General features: G+C 41.2%; 2 protein-coding genes across 9 annotated transcripts in view; both read left to right on the top strand.

Annotated features, from left to right (window-relative positions):
- The window catches only part of gpatch8 (G patch domain containing 8), a 53,995-nt gene extending 32,128 nt beyond the window's left edge, over positions 1-21,867 (top strand). For 3 of the 8 annotated variants that reach the window (XM_007229939.3, XM_007229941.4, XM_022673050.2), the window contains 6 exons: positions 1,142-1,214; positions 14,710-14,777; positions 15,385-15,471; positions 15,867-16,010; positions 16,119-16,249; positions 16,459-21,867. In XM_007229939.3, the coding sequence (XP_007230001.3) occupies positions 1,142-1,214; positions 14,710-14,777; positions 15,385-15,471; positions 15,867-16,010; positions 16,119-16,249; positions 16,459-20,569 (4,614 nt within the window). In that variant the 3' untranslated portion in view covers positions 20,570-21,867. Of the gene's footprint in view, positions 1-788; positions 988-1,112; positions 1,215-8,379; positions 11,307-14,709; positions 14,778-15,384; positions 15,472-15,866; positions 16,011-16,118; positions 16,250-16,458 lie in introns of those variants that run through there. The other 5 variants (XM_049467983.1, XM_049467984.1, XM_015605830.3 and 2 more) reach the window with 5 other exon arrangements.
- arf2a (ADP-ribosylation factor 2a) overlaps positions 1-26,485 on the top strand; it is a 114,114-nt gene that overhangs the window by 14,305 nt on the left and 73,324 nt on the right. The gene's annotated exons all lie outside the window — the stretch shown is intronic.

Here is a 26,485-nt window from a genome sequence, read left to right as displayed (position 1 = left end):
TATGTGGTCGTACAGCCTGAAGGAAGCTAAATAATCTGCTGTGTAATGTAGGGGCGTAATGGTATGCACATTTTAGTTCTCAATATTGATTCCACCATATATAGTTATCAAACCACCTGAGACACAGTGTGTTTATAGCATAAGCACTGTGAACTACCAGGCTCTAACTAACTTAATTGCCAGTACTGATTATGATGCGGATGCCATCTTTTTTCCTCTCTTAAACTACAATACAAATAAAACAAATAATTATAAATGTATCAAATAAATGCGCTTTGGATAAAATAGCCATTTAAATAACATCCTACTTAAACTGTAAAGTACATAATATACTATATTATGAACCTTGGAATATGGAATACTTAAGCATATGTAGTTATAGGGTTTATATTTATTTTCTTCCCATAAATAAATATGATCCTTAGTATCAGATCTTGAGTATCGGATCCCAAGTATCGTATTTCTGCATTTTGGGCCCTGCGTTTCATATCAGCACACCCCTATATTAAGGCACAGGTGACTTTTATAGTTTTGTTGACATTATTATTATTCAGTATTGAGTATCTTGATACTACACTTGGTTTCGGTTTAAAATCACATGCTGTTCAGAACCTTTAATAGAATAATACTACACAATGACAGAATAACACTATACAATTAAAGCTGCCTTTACTTGCCAGAATATCGTTTCTTTTGCAGTGTAGAAAGTAAAGAAAAGATCTCACCCCATTTACTTCAGCTTTACAGTGACTCTACATGTAGTGGTAGCCCCAAAATAGTCTGTAGGAGCCAGTAGGGTTTGCTTACAGCAGAGAACCCTGTGAACCTGTCCTTTTATTCGTTCTTTCTACCCCTCTTTCCACTCCTCCTGCCCTCTTCCCTCCCTCCTTCCCTCTCTTTTCTCTGACAAGGAGTACTGACCTCAAAGGGTATGATGATTATGATCATTGTCATGATGATGAAGACAAGAGTGAAGATTTTGTCACGGTAGTCTTGCTGCTGTGTGGGCTTGTCATAAGAGTGTATATAAATATATTTATTTGTGTGTGTGTGTATGTGTGGATGGGTGAAGGTGTGTGTGGAAAGCTCTTCTTATTATTGGAATATTTTTGGTCTTTCTTTCCTCTTTTCCTCCCATCAGGATAACATTGGCCATCGACTACTTCAGAAACATGGCTGGAAGCTGGGACAAGGCCTTGGCAAAACCATGCAGGGTAAGGAACTCTCTCGCTTTCTCTTTTTTTCTTTTTTTTTTCCTCTCTACCTCTCTCTCTCTCTGTTCCTCTGTCTCTCTCTCTTCCTCTCCACGCTACTCTTCCTCTACTTTTACATGTCTACCAATGCTGTCTCTTCTCTTGTAAGTGGTTTTATTATTTGATTGATCATATATTTTCCCCCTCTACCTTCATGTCTTTTCTGAGGTCTCGTTTGTTACTTTCTTGTTTGGTTACGATAATTTCGTCATTTGCGTAGCTCCTTAGCATTATTATGTGGATTTATCAGAGTTTTGCTCAGGAAAGGCTGCTGGTATGTTGTTTTATGGGACTGAAACAGAGAGGGAGTAGGATAAGCGGATGGAGTAGAAAGCGAAATCTTTCGTGCATGCTAGCCCTCCTCCTGTCCCATGATGCATTTGACCTAGAGCTGTGTTTATCCAATCAGAGCAGCGAACAAACAGTGCCTTAGGATGACACACACACACAGACACGCGCACACACTCTACACACATACAGAGAAGATCAAAAGCACAAGCAAGCACATTCTGTCCGCTCTCCAGTTACATAAACAAAGCAAGATTTTATCATATGTTAAAGGAATGGGGCTCAGGACTGCACTGCGCACTGCTCCGGAGTAACCAGGAAAACAACTGGCTGTGTGCCCTCTTTCCTCCCTTCCCATCCCTCCTTCCTTCCCTCTCTTCTTTTCTTCTTCTCCCATCTTCTCCTCCTCCTGTCCTTCTCCTCCTTTCCTTCCCCCTATCTCTCTGTCTCCCTCCCGCTCCATCTCTTGCCTGCAGAATGTCAAAATCACCCTTTGTTAATACAGACTTGTTTACTTGCTGCAGGGCTTGTGTGTTCTGTTGGGAGGGGCTTGAGAGAGCATTTTCCATACACACAGCCCGTCGCTTGTCTCTATGAACAAACAGCTGCATTGAGATGCAGGGAATGATTAGCCTGGCTGTCCACTCTGCTTGCATTCTGATAGAAGCCATGGACTTCTGGGTAAGGATGCAGCGAACACACAGCACAGCGCACTGCTGTCGAAGCTAAATATGTCTGTGATTAAAAGGTTTTTTTTCTTCACTAGTAAAATAGCTATTTTGGTGATACCTGGAGCCTCATGTACAATGACTGGGATGGAATTTCAACTCAAGTGTTACGTATGCACAAAAATCTAAATGTATCAAACCATATGTAAGCCTGAAATGAAACTAACATGAGAATGCGCAGTCCTCTACGGCAATGTCACATTTAGTACATTTAAGTGTAAGCATGAAATATGGCCTACGCAATGTTTTTGTACAGGTGCAACTGCAGTACATGAGGCCCCAGGTGTTTGCCTGACACTAACAATATATGCAAGTGAGGTCCAAAAGCAATTTTTAAAGAGGTATTCAGTACTGTGAATCAAATAGAATCGAAAAATGAATCTGTAGAGATGTAAAAAAAATACTAATTTAATTTAAAACACATCTGTGTTTCTTGATTGATTACTTTTTCTGCCATTGGTGTAGTTCTGAGAATATATATATTGTGCAGGCAATGTACAGATAAATATTAGTAGAGAGATAATAAAAATGATATAATAATTAACATTCAGTGGAGGAATCCCCACACACGGGTCACTGCAGCGCTCTTTGTATTCTACAGGACATGGCAGAATTCATGGGAGAAGATAACATTTCCTGTCCCATAATTTTTGGCATGTCATTGCACAGTGCCTATAAAGATCTTAAATCTTACATTGTATTGCTTTTAAACTCTTTAAACTGTAATTTTAGAGGCAATATCAGTTAAATAAAAGCACATAATGCCAAGTGTTTGGTGGGGTGTCCCTTTTAGTTTAATTATGTTTAATTAAACATTCTTGTATTTCACTAAAAGATAAAGTTGGAGAGAATATTATACTATTATATTATAAAACACGCTGTTACATTTTAAAGTGTTTAAATCATACAGAACAGTAAACATGCCGCAAAATATGACCCTCATTCCTTACCTTTCTGAGTGCTTTTAAGTAGGTGTTTATTAGATAGCAGCCTTGAACAGGCGCAATGGATCCGCTTACTGTTCCACACCATACATGGCGTCTCAGAGGACCTCACGACCTTAAGCCGAGATGAAAGGTCTTGATTCCGTATACTCTGTGTACTGCTGACAAGTAGACCTAAACACATACGGACACTCAGCCACACCAGAATTAGTAGATCGGATCATGACATACGTACATACATACATACATACATACATATATTCATATATAGAAATCTCTCACATTAAGTGACTGATGAAAGCGTGCCTCTCATATTATGTGCAATATATAGACAATATTCGGGCAATTACGTACAATACACAGGATACAAGCAGCAAGTGGAATAAATAAGGACAATACTGTACACACAATGTACATATTGTTTATAGAAAATATACAGTATACAAATTATACAAGCAGACTATATAAGGAGAATAAAATGCAATATAAATTAGAGATGGGAAGATCGATCGTTATTGGCCAATTTTCAGCCAAGTGATTGGCCCATATTTTTCAGATTTTAGCCTGTCCGTTTTGGGAGCTAAGGTTACCACAGCAGTTTTGCTGTGTGGGCAGTTTGGTCACAGGAAGCTGCAGTTCCTTGTCCAGCCACTAGATGGAACTCCACAGTGGCCAATACTTGCTTGAGGAACCCTGCAGGTGTCTAAGTAAACAAAAACATGATTATAATAATAAATGATATAAATAAATAAGAAATATAATAATAAGAAGAAATATAATACGAATATAATAAGAAAAGTCAGAACTTTATAAATGGAATGTCCCATCCATCCAGGTTCTAATCTCGCGAGAACTCGTGCCACGAGATCTCATCACACCTCTACAATGAACCAAAACATACTTGAATGTTTATATATTGATTGGATTCAGTGTACTATTTGCTATCGTGGATAAAACAATAAACCAACAACAAAATGGGACATTGTCTTTTTACACCATTTACATTGTAAGAACATTTCAGGACAGTTAGACCAGTAGATGTTTAGTGGAAATAGTTGGAGACTGTTGTGTCCTAGTTGAGCGAAGTTAGTTGATGTTAGCTTGTCAGATGACTGAAGCGATGGATGTGTGTCTCTCTTTCTCTCTCTCTCTTTCCTATTCCCTTTGTTCTCTCTCTCTTCTCTGGATAATGATGTCATAGCTGGCAGACTCGAGGGCTATTCAGCCATTCATCAGTGAGTTCGTGGGGTTTACAGATCTGCACACACACACACACGTTGTTGGCTCAGCAGGATAGAAATGAGCTGCCACCCAACATAGCCTGCACTAATTGAAAACATCTGCGCACTGCTGAGATGTGCAGGTATTCAGCATCTTCAGACAATGCCGTATTTGGTCGTATTTATGTTTACGTCGATTGAGCAGCCAGATTGAGTTTATTTGAATGTGTGGGTGTATGTGTGCGGGGTTGTAGATTGGAGAACTGGATTATGGTAGCATGAACTTCATTTCTTCCGCCTCTGCGCTCAGTTAAAGAGGATGTGATTATGGTTTGTGTGTGTTTGCTTTTGTGCTTTGGCCTTTCAGCCTGGGCTTAGTGTGGCAAATGTGTTGGTGCTAGAGTTACACACACACACACACGTACACACACATGTACACACACACACACTGACAGAACAACAATCTCTACTGAACAGCTGTTATTATCCAACCGTTCCAGTGGTGAGATCAGCATTGGGCATAGAGCAGCAGAGCTTTGTATGTGTGTCTTTTTGCTGCTTTATCTGTCTGCTAGTGAACTGCATGTACCCCATGTCTCTTTTACTAAGCTTAGGATGGCCAATAACACATTGTTCCGAAGGCATCTAAAATTAAGTATGCACTTATTTGTGGCAGTAGTACATACCGTTCTCACAGTAGCCTACTTGATATGACGTTAATTGAGTGAAGAATTGTTCAGACCGGCTGCAATTGTTGCCAGTATAAGACTTGAACTGTTAAAGTTGTATATTAATTTGATTACAATTTGAATAGTTAACTGATTATATCGAAACATTGCAGCGTTTTTGTCACCTACTGTGACTGGAACTGACACCTTTTCTGTTTTATCAAACAGATTTCCATATTCAAGATGCTGCCTAAATCATTAGGCATTTGCTCATTGTGACAACAATGCTGAAACAATATATTGTGCACCCCTAATTGTTAATTAATAATATTAATATATTTAATCATAAAACCTACCTTTGGCTTTCTGTAGACATTGTAGCAGGGTTTGCTTGTAACTTCGCATCTGCTTGCTTTTCTGGGTGTTTAGGTCCAGATTACCAAATTTTTCGCACTATAAAGTGCATCAGGTTATAAGGTGCATTTTGCAACACTAGTAAAGAACAGGGGTGTCGCCATGTAAAGTAAAGCTAAACTAAGTTAAGAAAAAAAAAAAACATTTTCTTTTAAAGTAAGACCGGCGCTGGATGTTAATCTACACAGATTTCTATCCAAAAACTTACAGTAAAATTAGATTTCTGTATTTCCACTAAAGCTGGGTGCAGCAGTATTAGCTGCTAACCTCACTAGCCGCATTTAGCTCTAGTAAATGCAGCCCGACAGCGCTATACATATGTATAAGTGTATACATATTTTATATTTTTCTTCCTACTTTTTGTTTCAACCAGTGGGGGCGAGAACGTTTGTAGGCCTAGACACGAAGTCAGATTTTCTGATCCAGAAACAAGAAAACACATTAATATTAATGCTGTCTCTTGATGCAGTGTGGCATCAGGATGAGGAAGTAGTTGAAGCCAAAGGCTGGCACAGTGTGTGATGGATCGGAAATGCTTTCGGCAAAACCCAAATCTTAGCCCCGTTTTGTTTGGTAGGGAAATGTATGTTGTTTATTATGATAATGTAATGCTTTGGGTAAGGAAGGACAGGGAGGGACTGGTAGGGTTTGGCCACAGCTGGGAGGAGATACTGGGAATCAGATAATGGGCTGAAGCTGTTTGTAGTCAGCTTGAGGAAATGGATTAGGTCTCCAGGGAAAGCAGGAGTGAGGCAGACGGTCTGAGTGGGAATGCGATTGCAAAGCTTGTGCACACACCCGGCACAGAACTAGTTCATGGCAGCACTCAGTCCAGTCACTGAAGATTTTTAGAGTCACTTTTTTTTTTTTTTATTTTAATGTCTGCCCCATTTTTAGATCAGCTTGTTTGGGCACTGAACAGCAGTTCTATGTGTTGCTGGAGTGCAGGTTAGGCTAAAGAGTTATAAGGTCTTCCTTGTGCGTTACATGATGTTGTTTATCTTCTCCATAAATGGTGTGAATTTGTGCGTGTGTAAGCGTTAGCCTTGATATACAGGTTTCAGTGTGGATTCATAAATATTGGCGAACGCAAGCTGTTAGATAATAGTGACAGTTCTAATGTTGCTGTGTTTAAGATTTGCAGTACTGATAAAGCTATGCCAGCTAACCAGAAGACTTATTTTGTTGTACACGCTTCTGCATTAAAGCGCATGCATTAACCTTAATTAATCATATTGCTAGGGCTGGACTGAACAATTTGGTTTTTTTTGTTTGTTTTTTTGTTTTAGAACTACTACAATTTTAAATATATATATTTTTTTATTTCTCTGTTTGGAGCCCCTTATTGTATCAGTAAAAAAATACATTTAACTTTGGTGCACAGAATGTTTTATTAGTTTATCTTGAGTATTGTTGTCAAGCAAAAACCTTGTATCTTCAAAAAAAGAATGGGGAAATAACTTTAAAATGTAATAATAGATGTCAAGTCCAGAATGTTAAAATTCTGTTTTAACAGAATTTAAATGTTCATTTAACATTTGGTCACATGGTAAAAAATGGCAAAAATGTAGATGCAAGGTTTTTGTGGTGCAGTGATTTACATAAGTAGTCTTTAGCCCTATCCAGAGGAGATTAGTTTCTTAGGGGGTCCTTGGATAAGTTTCTCTTTTATGAAGAGTACTCTGTGACATTTATATCCCATGTGTTTTTCTCAGACGTCCTCTGAGCAAATCACAGGCTGAATTACCAACTGTTTTTCGTTGAACTCTGTGGTCGTCTGGTAATTTTAATCCCGTCCGGACGCACATCTCTGAGTTTCATCACCTCGCGATTAATAAAATAGCTATTTGTCCACTGCCACGCACCGTAATTACACTTTGGGTGCATGTTTCTAGAGGAAGTGTGAAATATTTTTCACAGACGTCCCCATGAGAAACTAATCCCGTCCGGATAAGACTTTTAACTGAGAAATGTTTTCTCACAGCTCATTCCGGTTGTTTTGCACAATGTATTTAAAGGACCTTTTTGTAAATGCTGTTCAGGCCAGCCCTTCTTCAGTCTGCTGCAGTATTGGCTAAATAATCTTGGCTTTGTTCAATAAATTCTAAGAAGAAGCAGCTCTTTGTCTCCTAGATTTCACTGATTTAGTACCGGAAGTACAGGACAACTCAAGTTATTGTTTGTGGTACTCAACCCTGTGGTGCAGGGTTGGAGATTAACAAAATCTTGCAAAAATATGTAAAATCTCGGATTAAGTTGTAAACCACTGCAGAAAATGCAAATCGTGCTTTGAACTCTCTCTCATTGACAGTTGTACACAAGCATTTGTTGACTAGCTGATACGGAGATCTGAAGTGAAAGAAGCATGTGGACTGAGCCAGTAGAGTATTGGAATATGATTTGAAATCCTGCAGATCTTGCAAAATTCCTTAATGAAGTAGCAGCAGTTTCCGGCCTACTACAGAGTCACAAATTCAGAGACACTGTTCTGTTTTCCCGATTACAATCAGTGGAGCATCAGCATTATTTTTGAAGCTGCTATTATAAGGTATGGACAGGAGGTTTTGTGATTCAGCTTTTTTTTTGTTTTGTTTCTTTTTCTTTTCTTTTTTTGTAACGGCATTATCAGGGTTTGATGATCCTTGAGTGGTGCTGGAAACACTGATCTGCATGTACAGGTTTGGGTTTCACTCCTCGAGGGAACGGTGATGTGGAGCATTTAACCTCACCCTGTACTATCTCTCCCACACAGAGCCCTGCTTCTGTCACTTTATTGAAATGTCTCCCCAATGCTTTGAGTTTCCATTGTATTGACTGTTTTTTTTTACTCTTCTTTCTTTTTTTGCTCTTGTTTTGTTTTTTAGGTAAGGTTTGTAGGAACCCCCCTTTTTTGTGTCTGTATATGTGTATGTGTGAGTGTGTGTGTGTGTGTGTGTGTGTGTGTGCGTGTGTGTGAGCGCGTGGATGTTTTTCTTTTGCAAAATAAGGATGAAATAACTCTCCCCCCCTTTACAGTGTAGCCTAACGGCCTCTCTTAGTTGCCTCCTGTAAGCTTACAATCACTAAACTTTTCTCTGCTCAGAATTACCAGTGCTACGATCCAAAACTCACTCCAGAACGAAATCAGTAAAACCTGTAGCTCAATGTAGAAACCAATGAGCATCATTTCCTTGATTTCATGATTCCGTTCAGGACTCTACCTGCGCTAGAATAGTCCAATAGCCACTTTTCATATATCAGCGTACTTCTGGCTGCGACGGGGGGTGTTTTGATTGGCTGTGAACATGAGATTGGGTTTTCTGATTGGCTTTGAACGTGTCTTCTTCACCACCCGCCCCCCCACCCCATAATTCTTTTGAATGGCTTGCAGAATGAGCCTGAATCTCCACCCATCCCCACCCCCCACCTCTTCCTCCGCCTCTCAGTCGACCTGTCTGCTTGTGTCCACTCTTGTGAAGTGACTGTACACATGTGATAATGTGGGTGTGGGATTTGCGTGTGTGTGTGTGTTGTGTGAGAGTGTATGTGTGTCACTGATGAGGGGGTGGGGGCTCGGGTGTTTTGCCTTGAAGGGAAAAATCTCACACCATCCCGCCTGCATCCCCCACTCCCCTCTTTCGTACTCTACGAACGTCCAAAAGCAGCACCCTGTCCATCTCTTCTCCCCTCTCCTGCAAAGCATGCTGGTCGTACAGAACCAGACTGGTGGATCTCGAGTTTTAAGTAGTGCACGGCCAGTGGAAAGTCAATAATAGATAGAGAGAGATGAATACTTAAATTAGAGAGATTATTAGGGTTAGGCTTCTTAGGGATGGGCATTTAAAGTAAAAAAAAAATAAATAAATAAAATTTTAAAATATATAGCATGAGATTCTGGTCATTCTAGAGCAAGTATACAAATAGCACTATATTTTTTAATTAGCTTTAATGTCAAACACTTATACCCACTACTACATTGGATGTGGATGTTGATTGAAAACATAACTTACCCTATGGATGGTCCAGTCATGACCCACAGCTTTTCAAAGCTTGACTTAGGCCCAATCCCATTTCTCTTTTGTCCCCCTACCTCTTGTTTTTGAGTGTAACTCTTTTCCAAGGGGAATTCTTCCCCAAAGAATGGTAACAACTCAGACAACAACAGATACAGAGCTCTCATTTTTTAATGAAGACCATAGCAATAAAACATTGAAACTACATACTAAATACAGTAATATAGTGGATATCATCATTTTGAAAGTTTTCATCTTGCCACTGATTCTCATAGCCCTCTCTTTTGAGTTTGCTTCGCAAAAAAATAAGTTTGAAGGGCCATGTAGCCCTAACACTTGCCCCCCTACCCCTCCAGCCTAACAAGAATCGGGACACCCTATCCCTAGACATCTAGACATCTATCCTAAAAAAGCTGAATCTAAAGCTAATCTAGAATGACTCTGCAGAGCTCTCCTAGAACTGTTCTGGTGTGTTTGTCCTCCCAGATGTTGATTTGGTTGATTTTATTTGGGGCGGCACAAAGATTTCAGAGCTCAACGACACCTTTGCTGTCATGCTTCTGTGATTTGTAGTTGGTACTTTTACTGCTGTCGAATTGCCTGTCCCATAAACAGTTCATCATGCCTGTGAATCACAGATTAATAACCAGAGTTTATTCAAATTAGTTTAGAATACTATTTTAATGCTTTGGTTCATTTGGTTCATAGAATATGTCCTGGCCTACATACTTAATAGTGCCCTAAAAAACTGAATAAGTTTTTTCATTTTTGGTCACAGCCTGTGTCAGCGGTACCTTTGCAACATTGTAATGCGATCTACTGTAGAAGGAAATGATTATTATCGATTATTTTTCAAATTGATTGCAGTTGATTGAATTTGCAGTTCCGTAATGAGTACTCAATAAGTCGACTACTCTTGCCCATCCCTGAAACAGACAGACAATATTTTAAAAACTTTCAAAAGATATGTTGATTGGCCTATATAGTTCACCTTCTCTAGTCCAGAGCTGAAAGTTGACAAGGTTCTTAATGCCCTGCAAAAACTCGAGCACCGCATCACGTCTCTCGCATCTCTCGTCCTTCTGCTGTACAGTGATGCAGCACGCATACACAACGGCCACTGCACTCGCTCACAGACCTTGACCTGCATGGTGGATTGGGGAAGGGGGAAGCAGGGAGGACAGTGGTCTGTATTTATTTATTTATTAATTTATTTATTTGATATTATTTTTTGGTTTAGTAGTTAAAAGCTGAATTTTTGCATACTGACATTCTACCTGAAAGGTTGCGACAGCAGAAAGAGGGTGATGGGAGAAAGAAGAGCATGGGTATTGTAGGACTGTGAAGAGTAGAGGTTTTGAACAATTACATTTATAATTATATTGTTGAAAATGGCAGCAGCAGTGATGGAAGATCATTACGAACCATAAAAGGCTCCTACAGTTAAAACAACAAATAAGCTAAATCCAGAAAAAAATGATCAGTATTTAGATTTGGTTCTTTCACGTTTAAGAGGGAAGAGCAGAGAGCGGAGAAGGATGTCAGGAAAGCAGGGGATGGTGAGAGAGGGGTATCCCTGGCATCCCCCCCAAAAAACACTGGGAGTGGTAACGGGGTACACCAAGGCCTCTACCCCTGAGTCCCTAAACCCCAACCCCTAACAGTTCACCCCTGACCCCTTTGACAAACCCCCACCCCAACCCCTCTCTGTGTGCCTCAATCTTCCTGCTTAACCAATTGGTGTTTCTTTTTTGCAGCGTTATGATCCTGGCCATGTTGTGCTGATGGTAAACTTAGTGGTAAATGTTATTTTTCCCCCGATTTAATTGGTTCCTTTTATTTTTGGTTTTCTTTCTCCTTTGTGTTTTGTTTTTGCTCAATTTAATTTTTTAACCCTCCCTCCCATAATTTTTTATTTTGTTTTATTGATTTGATTTTGATTCTCGTCATCAGAGCACCAGTATTTTTAATAAGCTTCAACTGTCTCTACCTCTCTCTCTCTGTATTAGTCGTCATTCTGCTGCCTGTGTATCCGTGTAATTGACATTACTCTTCTAGAGCATTTCTCATTCCGTTTGTTTTCAGTTTTTTTGGGAGATCTTGTGATTCACTTCCCCTTTTTTTTTCGTTTCGATGCACATCCTTCACCGGAATGCACAATGCTAGATGAGACGTCACTGTTATTGTTCCCAAGTTTTTGATTGTTGGGAAGGGAATAGATCATTTTAGTTTGGGGCCTGATTCGGGACTCTGACCTGCTTTTCTTCAGAAACGATCAGACACATTGGCACGTTGACCTCTTTATAGGTCCTACAGGGTTTGCTTCACAGCTCTGTTCATTAACTAAGCTCTGAAGTGAGTAAAATGTCTGTCTGTCTCTCTACAGATTTATGAGTGAGGTATGTATCGCATCAAAACTTTCAAACTTTAAATTCTAATCCTGTACTAATTGAAACCTGAATTTCTCTCACTGTTCACTGTTAAATAAATGTCCACATTATCAGTTAGCCATTTTCCTACACAAATTATTCGATCCTCTGATTACAGGTCTGGAGTCCCGACAGGCTCTAATCGTTCTGCACGCTCTCCTCTATCATTTCATTACAGGAACAGTTGTATCATTGGGCTGAGGCTCCAGGCTTAGCAGCTTGGCAGCTCGGAAATTATGACGCATCTCATTTTCTCAGGGGCTAGGAATTAATTAGACATCTCTGTTGTCATGGCAGAGCTTCAAGCATGGCTTTTACTGGTTTAAGAGGGCTGTTTTTTGTTCTCCGCATTAAAAAAGGAGTTGTATTATTATGTTGTAATGGTAGTTATAAAAGGCTGGAGATCTGAGCAAAAATCTTTTTTGTTTCTGGCTACAGTCTGTTTTTTTTTTTTTCAATTAGTTAGTACAAGAAAATTCTATAATGTCTGCCATAGTATTGAAACCTATAGCTTTAATATGGATAATAATGTAATTTATCCCCATTTTTTATTTTTCAGGTTTAGTTCTGTTTGGCTGTATATAGGCTATGGACAATAATGGGCTCTAAAACAACTTTAGGGACTTAAGTGGGCCACATCTACTAAAAACAGGGGCTCTAATAAATGTTAATATAAAGTTACACACATACAACAATAAAGGGGCTTCAAATAGGAATAAAAAGAAATCAAATATGGAAGAATCCTTCTTCATACTTCTATACTGTATCTACATTTAAAAAAAATGCATTCAGCATTGTACCCATTGCTGCTAACACAGATGTGCAATTGCACACACACACACACACAGCGTAAGGAGTATAAAGGCCCACAGTATTGATAGCAGTGTTCCAAAATCTAGTTGAAAGCTTTCCCTGGAATGTAGACACAGTTACTCCTACAAAAGCTGGATTAACTCTGATTTGTAATACTATTTATTTACAAGAAACAATAAATGAGCACATCTTACAAATGTTGTCCTCTATTGTGTTTATCTTCCTTTCACACGTCGCTTTAAAAAGAACTCTTTGAAGATCCCCTGTTTTTAGAAATGTAAGATTGACAGTGTCCCATTTTTCCTACTTATAACCAAACTGATTGATGTTTGCTTTATTACAGTTCTTTGCAACATCAGATGTTAGATTTGAATAAATTGATGCTGTTTCAAAAGAGTCAAGAGTCAAATGTTTGACGATTGAGAACCGAATGAGATCAGAAAATGAACTTTTCTCAAAATGAGTTTTCTAAAATTGATGGTGCAGAGATTGTTAATTAATTCCTAGGCCTTTTATTTCTATCAATTCTAAAAGGTGTTCTGAAATTGTGATGCTTTATTTCAGCTTTGGATTGTATGGCCTCAGCCCATGTGCATAAACTGACCTGTTCAAATTAAAACCATATTAAATCTAAATGAATTTTAATGGCAAAAAAGAGGAAGAGTGAAAAAACTGAAACCAAACCACATAACTGATTGGAGTCTTTGATTGAATGTGACCATGGTGCCAGCCTCCGCAGCAGCAGTTTAGTATGACTTCTGTTCTTTTGCCTTTCTCTTTCATTTGAGACCCCCCCCCTTCCCCTCCCCGTTTGTGTGTCTGTCTGTCTGCCCCCACCCCGCCCTCCCCACTCTCTTAGGTAAGTACACCCCCCCAAAAACCCTGCACTGTCACCATGGCAACGTCTGGCCCGTGACATCACTCTGCTGCTGTAGCTCAGTGCTTGTGTCCTTATTCTTTCTTTTCTCTATCTATTTATCTATCTATCTATCTATATCTCTCTCTCTCTGCTTTGTTTGGCTGGTTATGAGTGGATTAAGCAATTACGTGTCAATTTCTGAGTAGTATTGATTGTCTTTTTTTTTTTTCCTTTGGTTTTATTCTGGTTTTGTTTTTTTGTTTTTTCTGAAGTTAATTATTATTTGATCTAGCTCTTTTCACAGCTTGCGTATCTCTAAGTTTACACTTGTAAAATACAGAAATAAAAGAATCACTAGCTTTAGATAGAGCAGAGAGGCAGGCAAAGGCCAACAGCTGTTAATGAAGATAGGTGGAGTTTGTAAGCTGAAGGCATTTACGATTAACTTAGCTCAGCAGTTTATGCATAGACTCCAGTACTAAACTATTTGAACAGGATGCGCTCTTGCACTGTTGGGCAGTTTGCATATTGTCGCAGTGCTGAGGCAAGGTGCAGTAAATGCAGTGACTTCCTCCTCTCCCTGTTCCTCTCTCACATTCCTCCAGGCCAAATCCTGTCCTGAGATACGTAGTACATTGCAGACTGTGGCGAGGGAGGGAGAGAGGGAGGCAGCAAGATGGATTATCATTAATGGAGGCCACTGAGGAAGCACTGCGACAAATATGACAGCCTTGCTAACTATAAAACTGCTCATCAACTTCTGATTTGGCCAGATCAACAAAACTGAAGCCCAGAGTTTAGGTTCATAATGCACGTCTTGCATCTCCTAGCATCCAGCTTAGCATGTAGGACTTATGTAGGAAAGTTCAATTGTGGTACCAGGCACGACCATTAAAGCAGAGTGCCGCACACGAAGCTGTGAGAATGGCTAGTAGCGTTTGGTTCACTGTAGCTTTCTGGTCTCTTGCACTTGAAGGCAGTCTTTCTAACCCAGCACCCTGTGCTCTAAGCAGGCTGTCCCACCCACGCTGTTTCTTAAGCCTGGTTCATTTTCTAACTTCTGCCCTCTCTCTCTTTATCTCTCCCCCCCTCACTTCACAGGACGCACCGACCCTGTGCCCATCATCCTCAAATATGACGTCATGGGAATGGGACGCATGGAGATGGAGGTGAGGAAGGAATAGTTATTGCTGTTAACCAACATTTAAGCAACACAATTAGCTGCGCCTGCTTTATTTAGAGTGATTTAATAAGAAATTTTTAAAACTAATACTAAAAGAAAAAGAAAAAATGAATCAAGCAATACAGTACTTTCAGGCTTTCAGTTACTATAACGCACTTATTATAGATTAATGAATGAATCCTGTGAATATAATCCCTACAAAACAAAATCCATCACAAAGGCGATTTCAGATTCATACAAATCTACATGCGTATTTAAATTCTGTTCATATTTTCCTTTCAAACAAATATAATTAGAGTAGTCTAGGATCTCCTATAAAAAATAACAATGTGTGGAATGTGTGACTGTCTCCTATATAGGCCTATACATATACACATATGTGCTGTTTTTAAGTAAAGTCGACATATCAGCCCAGAACAGATCCTGGCATTTTTTTTAAGAATTAAAGATCTCCAGTCACCTGTGCTGATTATTAATAAATAATTATTTATCATCATTAATAACTGACAGATTTGACTTAAAAATTATTATTAGCTGCGGCCCTAATGACTTGCTGAGTATGTTTGGCTGATGTTTTGTGTCTTGTTTGGCAGCTGGACTATGCAGAAGATGCTACAGAGAAGCGGCGAGTGTTGGAAGTGGAGAAGGAAGATACAGAGGAGTTGCGACAGAAGTACAAGGTAACTCTCGAGTGAATAGGGGTTATTTGTTTTAAACATAAATACTGTTTTACACAGACATTGCATTTATATTGCTCCTGGCTCTTTTCTACCTCCTCTTTAACTTGTTTCTGAGCAGTTTGATCAGTGTTTGGAAGTATGAGGTAAAAAAAAAGTGACCTTGTGCTAATGATCAAATATATTTTTAAGCTTTGAGGCCAAAAATATTTTTGTAATCTTTTGAAACAGTTGACTGACAGATTAATAAAATATTTGAAAGCTGCTTAACACGTTATATTTATGCACAGTTAAGGTGTCTGTTTTCATTGTCTGTCTTAACCAGTATTATGCTATTTTATCTTGTATGCTGTATCTTCCTTCTGTATTTGCATCTCATAGTATTATCTGGTTTGCAGGATTTTGCAGAAAAGGAGAAAGCCATTGCCAAGGCGTTGGAAGACCTGAGAGCCAACTTCTACTGTGAGCTCTGTGATAAGCAGTATCAGAAACACCAGGAGTTTGACAATCACATCAACTCCTACGACCACGCACATAAACAGGTGAGAGGGAGACCTCAAGTGTGGTGTGACGGTTCTGTGGGGTGATTAATACATTGCAAATTAGCAATGTATTAATCCCCCTCTTTTATTTTTAATCTTTTCTAACAGAGGCTGAAGGAGCTAAAGCAGAGGGAATTTGCACGGAATGTGTCTTCACGATCCCGTAAGGATGGGAAGAAGCAAGAGAAGATGCTGAGGCGTCTACACGAACTAGCAGAGCAGAGGAAACAGCAAGACTGGTGAGTAAAGCGACCACTGCTGGCCCCTTGTGGCGGTTCAACAGCATTGCATGACTTGCTATCTAATGGACAGTTTGCTATGGGACATCTTTGTTCTACATGCTTGCTGAAAGGAATTGGTCTGTTAAGTTTGTGTTCCTCTCAGTGAATAAAACCAATGGAAAAAGATAAATAATTTAATTTAATTTTTATATATATTTTTTTCTCAGTGTTCCTGGAAGTGGGCCTATGTTCAAACAAACCACAGTGGCAGTGGATGGAGATAAGGGAGATGATGGTGGCTTCTCAAACGTAGATGGTGTTCCCATGACCCCAGACTGTACCGCAGAGGGATCATCAGGAGAGGACAAGGGAAGTTCGGGTTTTGGTGGTCAAAGCTCACCTAGACCCGGCCCAGCTATTAGTTTCTCCCTCCGTAAGAACACATCCTCTCCAACACCAAGTGGAGGGCCCCAGGCTCCCAAAGTCAGCGTTTCCTTCTCTTTTGCCAAAAAAACACCAGTCAAACTGGAGACAGCAGCTGCTGTGTTTGCAGACCATGGAGAGGAAGCAATGGAAGGACAAGAAGGGCAGGAGGAAGGAGTAGAGAAGCCTCCAGTGGACGAAGGAGGTACAGTCTCCTCCAACAATGATAGTCCACAGGCTACAGCAGGAGCCCCAGCTGTAGGAACCACGGCTGTAGGAACCACGGCTGCAGGAGCCACTGCTGCAGGAGCCACCGCTGCAGGAGCCACCGCTGCAGGAGCCACCGCTGCAGGAGAAGATGACCAGGCACAGGCTGATGATGGAGGCACCTTGGCATCCACCCTAAACAAGCTTAAAATGATGATGAAGAAAGAAGAAGGTTACGCTGGGCAGGAACCACAGTATTATCACTACGTTCCTCCTGCGCACTGTCGGGTGAAGCCCCATTTCCAGTTCCTACTCTTCATGAAGGCTTCAGACCAGTGTGGCAGCCGAGAGGAAGAAGAGGATGGAGAAGAAGAGAAGGCAACATCAACGGAAGGAGATGTGGAACAAATACAGACCAAAGACCAAATTGTCTGCAAAACGGAGGAGGACACAGATAAAGACACAGAGAAAGAACCTACAAAGGATCAGGGTCCAAATCCTGATTCATCTCCCAAAGTAAAAACAGAGGAAGGATCTGAGAGTAAGACAACAGCAGAGGGCAGTGTAGATTCTTCAGCCATTAATTCTCAACCAACAGAATCTAAACAGGGGACTTCTGAAACTCAAGAGACTGGACCCCGCATACCAACAGGACCCTTTTTTCCAGTGTTGAGTAAAGATGAAAGCACTACTTTACAGTGGCCCTCTGAACTCCTAGAGTTTACCAAGGCACATCCTTCCCTCTCTTACAGTTGCAACCCTCTATACTTTGACTTTAAACTGTCTAGGAACAAAGGCAACAGGGCAGGTAAAGCCAGTAAGCCTGGTAAACCAGCCAATGCTAGTGGAGATAATGGCGAAGGATCCAAGACTGAAGGCGCCATCACTACCACCACTGGCACAAGTGGAGAAACTAGCACAGCAGCAACGCCAGCACAGGCCAGCACTGACAAAAAAGAATCATCATCTGTGAAAGAAAAAGTTGCAGAGGGTGAGAACAAGGACAAAAGCAAGGAACAACAAGAAAGCACTGAAGATGGAGCTGGGGGCTCCAAGAAAAAGAAAAAGAAGAAGAAACACAAGAAATCAAGTAAGCGTTCCAAACGCAAAGATAAAGAAAAGGCAGCTGCAGAGGGAGAGATGGAGACTGAGACACCTGGTGAAAAGACCAAAAAGAAAAAGAAACACAAGCGAAAGAAAAGTAAAAATAAACAATACGGTGAAGAAGAGGGAGAAGAAGGGGCCAAAGAGGGTAAAGAGAGTAGCAAAGAAGTTAAAGACAAAGATGACAAAGCTGGTGCCAGTGCCTCAAAGCAGGTTTCAGGAGGAGGATCAGGAGCGTCTGCTTTAGAGGGAGGAAGGAGAAAAAGACCCCATAAAGAAGTGTCCCAGAAGTCAGGGACGGAAGAGAGCAGCAGTGTAGGAAAGCCCAATTCTTCTGGAGCTGAGGAGCACAATGGTACAAAACGTCTCAAACCTGACCCCAGTGCTGCGTCTTGCTCTGCTTCTGCCCAAAAAAGCCCAGGTGGAGGTCGACCTCCTAGCAGTGAGAGTGAAGAAGATGGTGGTTCTTCATCTCAGCGTTCTCGTCCACCTCACCGGCGCACTACACCTTCACGTGAACAGCGACGCCACCACAGTGAGGAATCCAGGCGGTCAGGTCGTTCACATAGTCGCTCATCTCGCAGAGAAGACCGTAATCATAGACGTAACCGGGGGCAGGTGTCTCGTAGCCATTCGTATTCAAGCAGTTCAGAGCGTTCATCGGCCGGGAGCAGCGCTTACAGTCGGCATAGCCGCAGTTACTCAGACAGCTATAGCGACTACAGTGATGCAGAACGTCGCCGCAGGTCAAAAAGACGTTCTTCGGACTCAGAGTATGAAAGAAGAGGCGGTGGACGGTCGCACAGAAGACACTATTCATCCTCTTCTTCAGAAGAGGACTCTCGCTCGCGTTCCCGCTCTCACAGCCGGAGGAAGCATCACCGGCGGAGGCGCAATCGCAGCAGTAGCCGCAGTTCCAGCCGCAGCAGCAGGAGCAGCAGTGCTCGCTCGTACAGACGCAGCAGCTACAGCCGCAGTCGCAGCTCTGCTAGTCGCTCATCTAGCTCTCCTAAAGGCTCACCTCACCGCCGCAGCGACAGCCGCCGAGATGACAGCTCAACACACAGACGAGACTTTAATCGATCACGCATCTATCGCTCGCAGTCACCAAGGTCCTCGTCATCCCGCCCACAACCACGAAACAGCAGTTCATCCACACAAAATGCCAAAGGAAGTGGGGGAGGTGGGTTGAGGGATGGCGGAGGTGCTGCAGAGCATCGGAACTCGTTCACAGCCAGGCAACTTCTCGAAAAAATCCAGTCTCGCAAGGGTGGGGAAGATTCTGGGACTGGAAGCAAACTTGGCCTCAAAATCAAGGACCCTCCACAGGGCTACTTTGGACCTAAGCTTCCCCCAGCCCTTGGAAACAAGAGCATGTTGCCTCTTTTTGGAAAGCTCCAAGCTGGGAAGAAACCTTCATTACTTGCCCTATTGCGGACAGACGATGGAGAAAAGTCTGGGCAGGGGAAGAGTTCTGATACAAGTAGTGAGGTGATCCTGGTGGAACCCATTCGTGAGTTTCCGCCTCCACCTCCACCGCCTCCTCCACCAGTTCAGCAGAAACAACAGCAGCAGCAGCATCAACAACAGCAGCAGCAACAGGTGGAGGAACCAAACTCTAATGCTGCAGTCCCGGAAGAGATCAAAAACCCAACCTCAGAACCTCAAGTGCTCCACGAAGCAAGACCGATCTTTGAGCAAGATCCAGCTAACATTATTCCTTCCTACCAAGCTGAGCCAGGACAGGACCCCAACAACCAAATCATGGATGGCCGTCTAATAGGGCCTGACATGGGCCAACAAGCTTCCATGCATGGCTATCCAGGCTACCCCATGCCCAACATGGAGGATGAAAACATTGGAATGGAGGCTGAGGAGGACGGCTTGGCGCCACTGGAGAGCCAGCCCATTACTTTTACCCCAGAGGAGATGGAGAAATACAGCAAGCTGCAACAAGCAGCACAGCAGCACATCCAGCAGCAGCTTTTAGCAAAGCAGGTCAAGACCTTCCCTTCGGCAGCTGCAGCTGCAGCTGCGGCCGCGGCCAACTTGGCGGCCGCTGCCAACCTCGCACCTGCACCTCCTCCTCCGCCTGCTGCTCTGCAGCAAATCCACATCCAGCAGCCCGCTGTGTCTGCAGCTTCAGCTACTTCCATCACTACAGTGCAGCATGCCATTCTGCAGCACCATGCAGCTGCCACAGCAATGGGCATTCACCACCATACCCCACACCATCCTCACCCTGCTCATGCTCAGCTTGCCCAGGTACATCATATACCGCAACACCATCTCACCCCAATTTCCTTGTCACCCTTGGGTCATACGTTGGGCCACTCCCTTGGTCACTCTTTGGGCCACACTGGTTTAATCCCAGCCCACCCCTCTGCCTTTCTATCCGGGCAACCAATACACATAATCCCAGCTTCTGCGCTCCACCACGCCCCTCTAGCTCTGCACCACATCCCCCACGCAGCCCTTTACCCCACGCTTTTCGCTCCTCGGCCGGGCACCGCAGCTGCTGCGGCCGCCCTGCAGCTCCACCCTCTTCTTCACCCCATTTTCTCAGGACAGGACCTTCAGCACCCTCCAAACCACGGGTCCTGAGATGGAGGCTGTCTTTCTCAGCATTGAGGCAACAAAAAAAAACATTTGAGCAGTCAAAAAGGAGGAGTTGCAAGGATTGAAAGAACTTGAAATTGAAAAGCATTTGGTAAAAAAAAAAAGAGAAGCTGAATGAAAAATCCTCCTGAGCCTGGGTAGTTTCCTGAGGATCACGAGCAAGATCAGGATGAAAGATTAGCTCACAAGTGAGTTCTTGCATCTGTTACGGACAAAACACCACCTGGAGTATTTTTGTCGATTCCAGTGGTGATCGTTGATTTCGTTTTTTTCGTACAGCCAAAGAGACTGAAACCACGCTGGCTGAGGGTTGATAAGTTCTGTGGGCGTGTAGAATACAAACTTGTGACGTGAGGAAGATGCGATGACCGTTCGATGATTACTTTGGGATTTCACTTTGTAGAAGGGTGTTGGTATCTGGTGTCTGTCAGAGGAAATGTTGTAAATCGCAGAAATCGCAGACGGAATGTCCATAAAAAAAAATAAAAAAAAAATTGTAGAAATTATGTATGAACCTGTTGTCTGGTCAAATCCAGTGCAGCAGCAGAGTTACCTTATCACCCTTTGTCCTCCAAGTGCGTAACAGAACAGGAACAACAATTACTAAGTGGAATGGATTGAAGCCATATTTGTCATACTAAATGCATTGAAGTTTTAAATGGTTCGTTGTAAATCAGTGATATGAAATATGAAGAAACTGAAGTGCTTCACGAAACGTCGACGTCGCAAGATGTTGCCGTTCCTTCTAAGTTACACTGTTTCGGGGTGCCCCCACCTTGTCAAGGACTTGACATGCACTGAAGAAGAAAAAAAAAATGTACACCAGGATGCTGCTTTTGCATCATGTAAGAACTGTATGATTGTAGTATTCTGCAATAATTTTATTTTCTATTTGTTTGATTTTAAATTATTTTCCAGTGTTTCTTTTTTTCCTGAGTTATCCCCACCCCAACCTTGTATAATTATCCCTTTGTAAATAGTTATCATAGACAAAAGCGTATTGTAAAATAATACACCTTTGTAACTGTTTAAAAGAAAAAAAATACTACAGGAAAAAGGATGTGATAAAAAGAAGAAAAACAAACAGAAAATGGAGTCATACTTTTGATCAGGGCTGGTGCTGGTATAGAGGCCTATCCTGCTGTAACTGGGGTGGTCAGGAAGTGGGTCTGCAATGAAGAGGGACGTTTGGAAACTTCAATCGAACTGTACATGGCAGCAATGATATTTACTTTTTTATTCTTTGTTGATGCGTCAGAAAATAAAGCGTTTTGAGATGTAAACGACTGTGCTTAGATCTGAATTCTTCCTGCATTGTTTTATCCTATTTGTTTTCACCAGACATTTGTAAGCCCTGGCCAGGTGTGCAACAGCCAGCAGCTAAAAAAGCTCAGCAATGTTCCATGCAGGACAGTAGCTGGGATAAATTAATAAACTTAAGCTACATTTCCACAGGAGGTAGAAGTGACTTAAATTTGATTGTCATGTTTAACACCTACTGCTCTGGAAAAAAATAAGAGAGCATTTAAAAAATGATGAGTTTCTTTGATTTTACCAAATTGAAAACCTCTAGAATATAATCAAGAGGAAGATGGATGATCACAATCCATCAAACCAAGCTGAACTGCTTGAATTTTTGCACCAAGACTAAAGGCATAAAGTTATACAAAAGCAGAGTGTAAGACTGGTGGAGGAGAACATGATGCCAAGATGCATGAAAACTGTGATTAAAAACCAGGGTTATTCCACCAAATATTGATTTCTGAACTCTCAAAACTTTAAGAACATGAACGTTCTTGGCATTATTTGAGGTCTGAAAGCTCTGCTTCTTTTTTGTTATTGCAGCCATTTCTCATTTTCTGCAAATAAATGCTCTAAATGACAATATTTGTATTTGAAATTTGGGGGAAATTTATCTGTAGTTTGTAGAATAAAACAATGTTAGTTTTACTTAAATATATACCTATAAAAAGCAAAATCAGATAAACTGATTCAGAAACTGAAGTGGTCTCTTAATTTTTTCCAGAGCTGTGTGTAAATTGTATACACATGCAATCTGATATTTTCAGTTTCAGTTTGACCAAATTCACTAAACTCATTTAAACATATCCGATTTGAAGCAGTGCACCAATTAATGCAACTTTTAAATCAAGAAGAACTAGCGTAATGGTCATCAATGATCATCTCAGTGAGCTAGCAACTAGAAAGCTTTTTAAATATTTATCAAGCTATTTTATTGGGAACCTTGTGTTTTTATCATATTTCTGCTCTGTTTTTACAAAATACTTCACATTATACCCAAATTTGTTATCTATAGAGGTACTGGGCGTTAGGAGTGTGTGGTCTGGAATCGGAATAAGAGAAGAGGTTCAAATTGAAGTAACTTTGATGTCTTGAGGACATGACATGCCCTGAACTGAACATCTGTCTTTATTTTCAAGAAAGAAAAAAGAACAGTAAGGTCTTTAAGGATGAGGTGCAGACTTGTTGAATTTGTGTTGCTGATCATTTATTCTGCCTTGTGCTCAGACTGTGAAATTTTATTAATAGTGCAGCTGGTCAGTATGCGCTCCCATGCATCTTTTTTTAAACTGTTGAAGATTTAGATGGACAGGTTGACCTTCATCTGTCTCCTCCTGGATTAAAGTAAATGCTGTTCCTGTTTGCAAAACTTAAAACGTACTTTGTGCAAAGAAAAACAATATAAAACCCGCTCCCTCTGAGATGTGGAGTAATTGAAATTCCACAACGCATCAGCAGGATAGATCAATGCACTGCTGTGCCTTTTTAATAAGGATGGGAGGTGCTGAATGTCCAAACAACATACTGAATAATTCAAATTGCTTTTTCCACAGCAGCATCATTGATTAGGCGAATATTTCTAGGGCGTCACATCAATGTCAAAAGTCGAGGGCGCAAAAATACAAGTGAAAAAAATGTACCAGCATGTTTTAACATTTTGCGTGTGTAAATTAACTTCTCGTGAGCACAAATGTGAAACTACTGAGCAAAAAAGGGAATCGTGTGCGTGCTGAAGAAAATTTTACTTTCTAGCTTCATTTTTCTCCTCTGGGGTGCTTTTTTTTCCCCCTCGCGCGCTGTGTGAATTACCTGCAGCAGCAGTTTGTGCTCGACTGAGACCTCAAGCAGCTTGGAGTGTGTGTCTCCACCATAGACTGTGCATAGCTGGACAGAGCATCGTCTCTCAAAAGTGAAGCCACCACAGGTCGAGCGCCCTCTGCTGTTCGGTTTCAGAAAGCTGTGTAACCCCACCCATCCCCATAGGTTTCAATGGCAAAACAGACAACTTTCAATCACGTTTTTTTTCTAATATACTGTAATTCTACCTCCTTTATTTAAATGCAACAGCTAGTGTAACCTCTGCTTATAATGTCACATTTTATAGCCACACACAATTATTTTAAACCGTTATTAAGCTAATAACAGACCGTCAGCTCCACTCCGCTCTGCAGCCTGTGACCTCGAGGCAGCCCTCAGGGGCGGGGTTATTTAAATGAGTAGGCTGTCTCTCCACAGTCTTTCTCCCTCCTCTGGTCTCTACTGCGCAGACTTGGGTATCAACATGGAGGAAGATTTTGGCTTCATTTTCATTGAAATAATGGAAACGACGACACGTTGTCCATCCCATCTTTTTTTTTCTTTTTTTTTATAGTCTCTGGTCTCCACTCTTCCTTCCCTTGATTTCCAAATGAAATGTAAAATTTACTAATGGTCAGTGATGGTTTGCAGAGACATGTCATCTGCTGGTGTTGGTCCACTGTGTTATATCACGTTTAAAGTCAGTTCAGTGTTTCCCCAGAAAATCTTCCCTCTGCTGATAACTTTTATGGAGATACAGATTTCATTTTCCAGCAGGACTTGGCACACTGCCCACACTGCCAAAAGTACCAATTGGTCTTATATAAAATTCTGATTTTTGGGTTTTTATTGACTGTATGCCATAATCATCAACAATAAAATAAATAAACTCTTAAAATAGATCACTCTGTGTGTAATACATCTATATAACATATGAATTTCACGTTTTGAACTGAATTACTGAAATTAAGTTACGTTTCAATGATCTTCTAATTTTTTGTTTTTTTTTAGATTCATCTGTAACTCATTGACCAATAGTAGAATTATTCACACAGTGTAAGAATGGAACTACTCAATCTAGTGATGAATTAGGTGAGCCTGAGAAGGAAAAACACCAAACAGTGCAGAAACCAGGCCCCTCCAGGTTATTTATCTGGTTCCTGGAGATCTAACATCCTGGAGATTTCAGATCTTACACACCTCTAGAGTCTAGAATGTTCATTGTAGATTGGAATGTCCCTAAAGTCTTAAATTGCCTGAATCTAGGTGTTTCAGGTTACCACAGCTTCAAGACCAGAAATGAGCACCCCTGCTCTAAAAGCAGCGTTTCTCAACCCTGGAGGTTCCTGGAGGCTCACTGTCCTGCACATGGATCCGGAAAAAAGTAAGTTAAGTCGAGACAATTTGGCTTAAAACCACTGCCTTCAAAAACAGAGGCTGGTCCATTTCTGGCGCTGTAGGTCCCCAAACCTTGCTGTGGAAACCAGCCCACCATCCATCATCTTTTAGTGCTTTTTAGGCTCCCAGCATCAAACCCAGTTAGTAGGGACAGTAGGGACGTCCTAATGCATTATTAATGTGGGTGTGTCAAAGCAGAGGAAGCACAATTATTTTTAGGACTTTAGAGGAAAAGACTGAGCAATCTGATGTTGGGAATAAACCGTAATGTATTAGTGTTTTCTGTTACTAGGGCGTTCCTGGTGCAATAAGGTCCTCCTCATAAAGGCAATACTGTTTTTAGACACCAGGTGGCACCATTAGTGCTCTGGATGGTAGGTGCTTTATCTTACCATTAACTTTCTGGACGTCTTTAACTCATTGGAACCTCATAATTTCTCTCTCTTCTAACTTTGTCAGTTTGTATTGATTTGCATGTAGTTTTGAAACATTCCCTCATCCATCCATCTTCTAATCCACTTCTTCCTGATCAGAGTTGTGATGTGGCCAGAGCTGGTCCATCACAGGGAACCATATACAACTCAATCACAGTTCACTTGCACATAGGGGCAGTTTCACAATTTCACAATTTCCCCACCACATGTCCTTTTTGGGAGGCGTGAGAAAACCCAAGCGGACGTCCCTGGAGCTTTGACACATGCGCTACTTGAGGCTTCTCAAAAATGTTTAATATCATTGAAAAGTTACTTTATTTCAGTAATTCAGCTCAAATTGTGAAACACATATTATATAGATGTATTAAACACAGAGTGATTTATTTTATTTTTATTACATTATTATTATTGATGATGATTATAGCTTACAGCCAATAAAAACCCAAAAGTCAGTATATCAGAAAATTTGAATGTTGTATAAGACCAACTGGTACTTTTTTTGCAGTGTGGGCAGTGTGCCAAGTCCTGCTGGAAAAAGAAATCCGCAGCGGTGGTTTTATGAATATTTATACATTCATACTTTTCTTTTCTTTGGCCTCTTTTGGCTTGAGAAAGCACCACAATCTGCCATGTTGCCATCTATCCAGTTCATGTGAAAAGTGTGTGCTGTTTTATTGAAGGCAGATGGTGTAGTGTAGGGGAGTTTATGACTTACCATGATGATAAAAAATTCAAAATGTTTTTTGCTGAGTCTCAAAGTTAAGATTTTAAAATCCTGTAACTGTACATACGCTGTATTGCCAAAAGAACCAACAAAGCCCCCATAATAATAATAATCCCCCCTCCACCAAACTTTACACTTGGCACAATGCATCTAGACAAGTACCGTTCTCCCGGCAACTGCCAAACAGAGGTGTGATTTGCCACTTCAGAGAACACCGCTGAACACTTAAGAGTCTCTACTACTATA

The sequence above is a fragment of the Astyanax mexicanus genome, chromosome 19 (assembly GCF_023375975.1).
Source record: "Astyanax mexicanus isolate ESR-SI-001 chromosome 19, AstMex3_surface, whole genome shotgun sequence".
Classification (NCBI taxonomy): domain Eukaryota; kingdom Metazoa; phylum Chordata; class Actinopteri; order Characiformes; family Acestrorhamphidae; genus Astyanax; species Astyanax mexicanus.
This window is presented reverse-complemented; position numbering and strand designations above follow the sequence as displayed.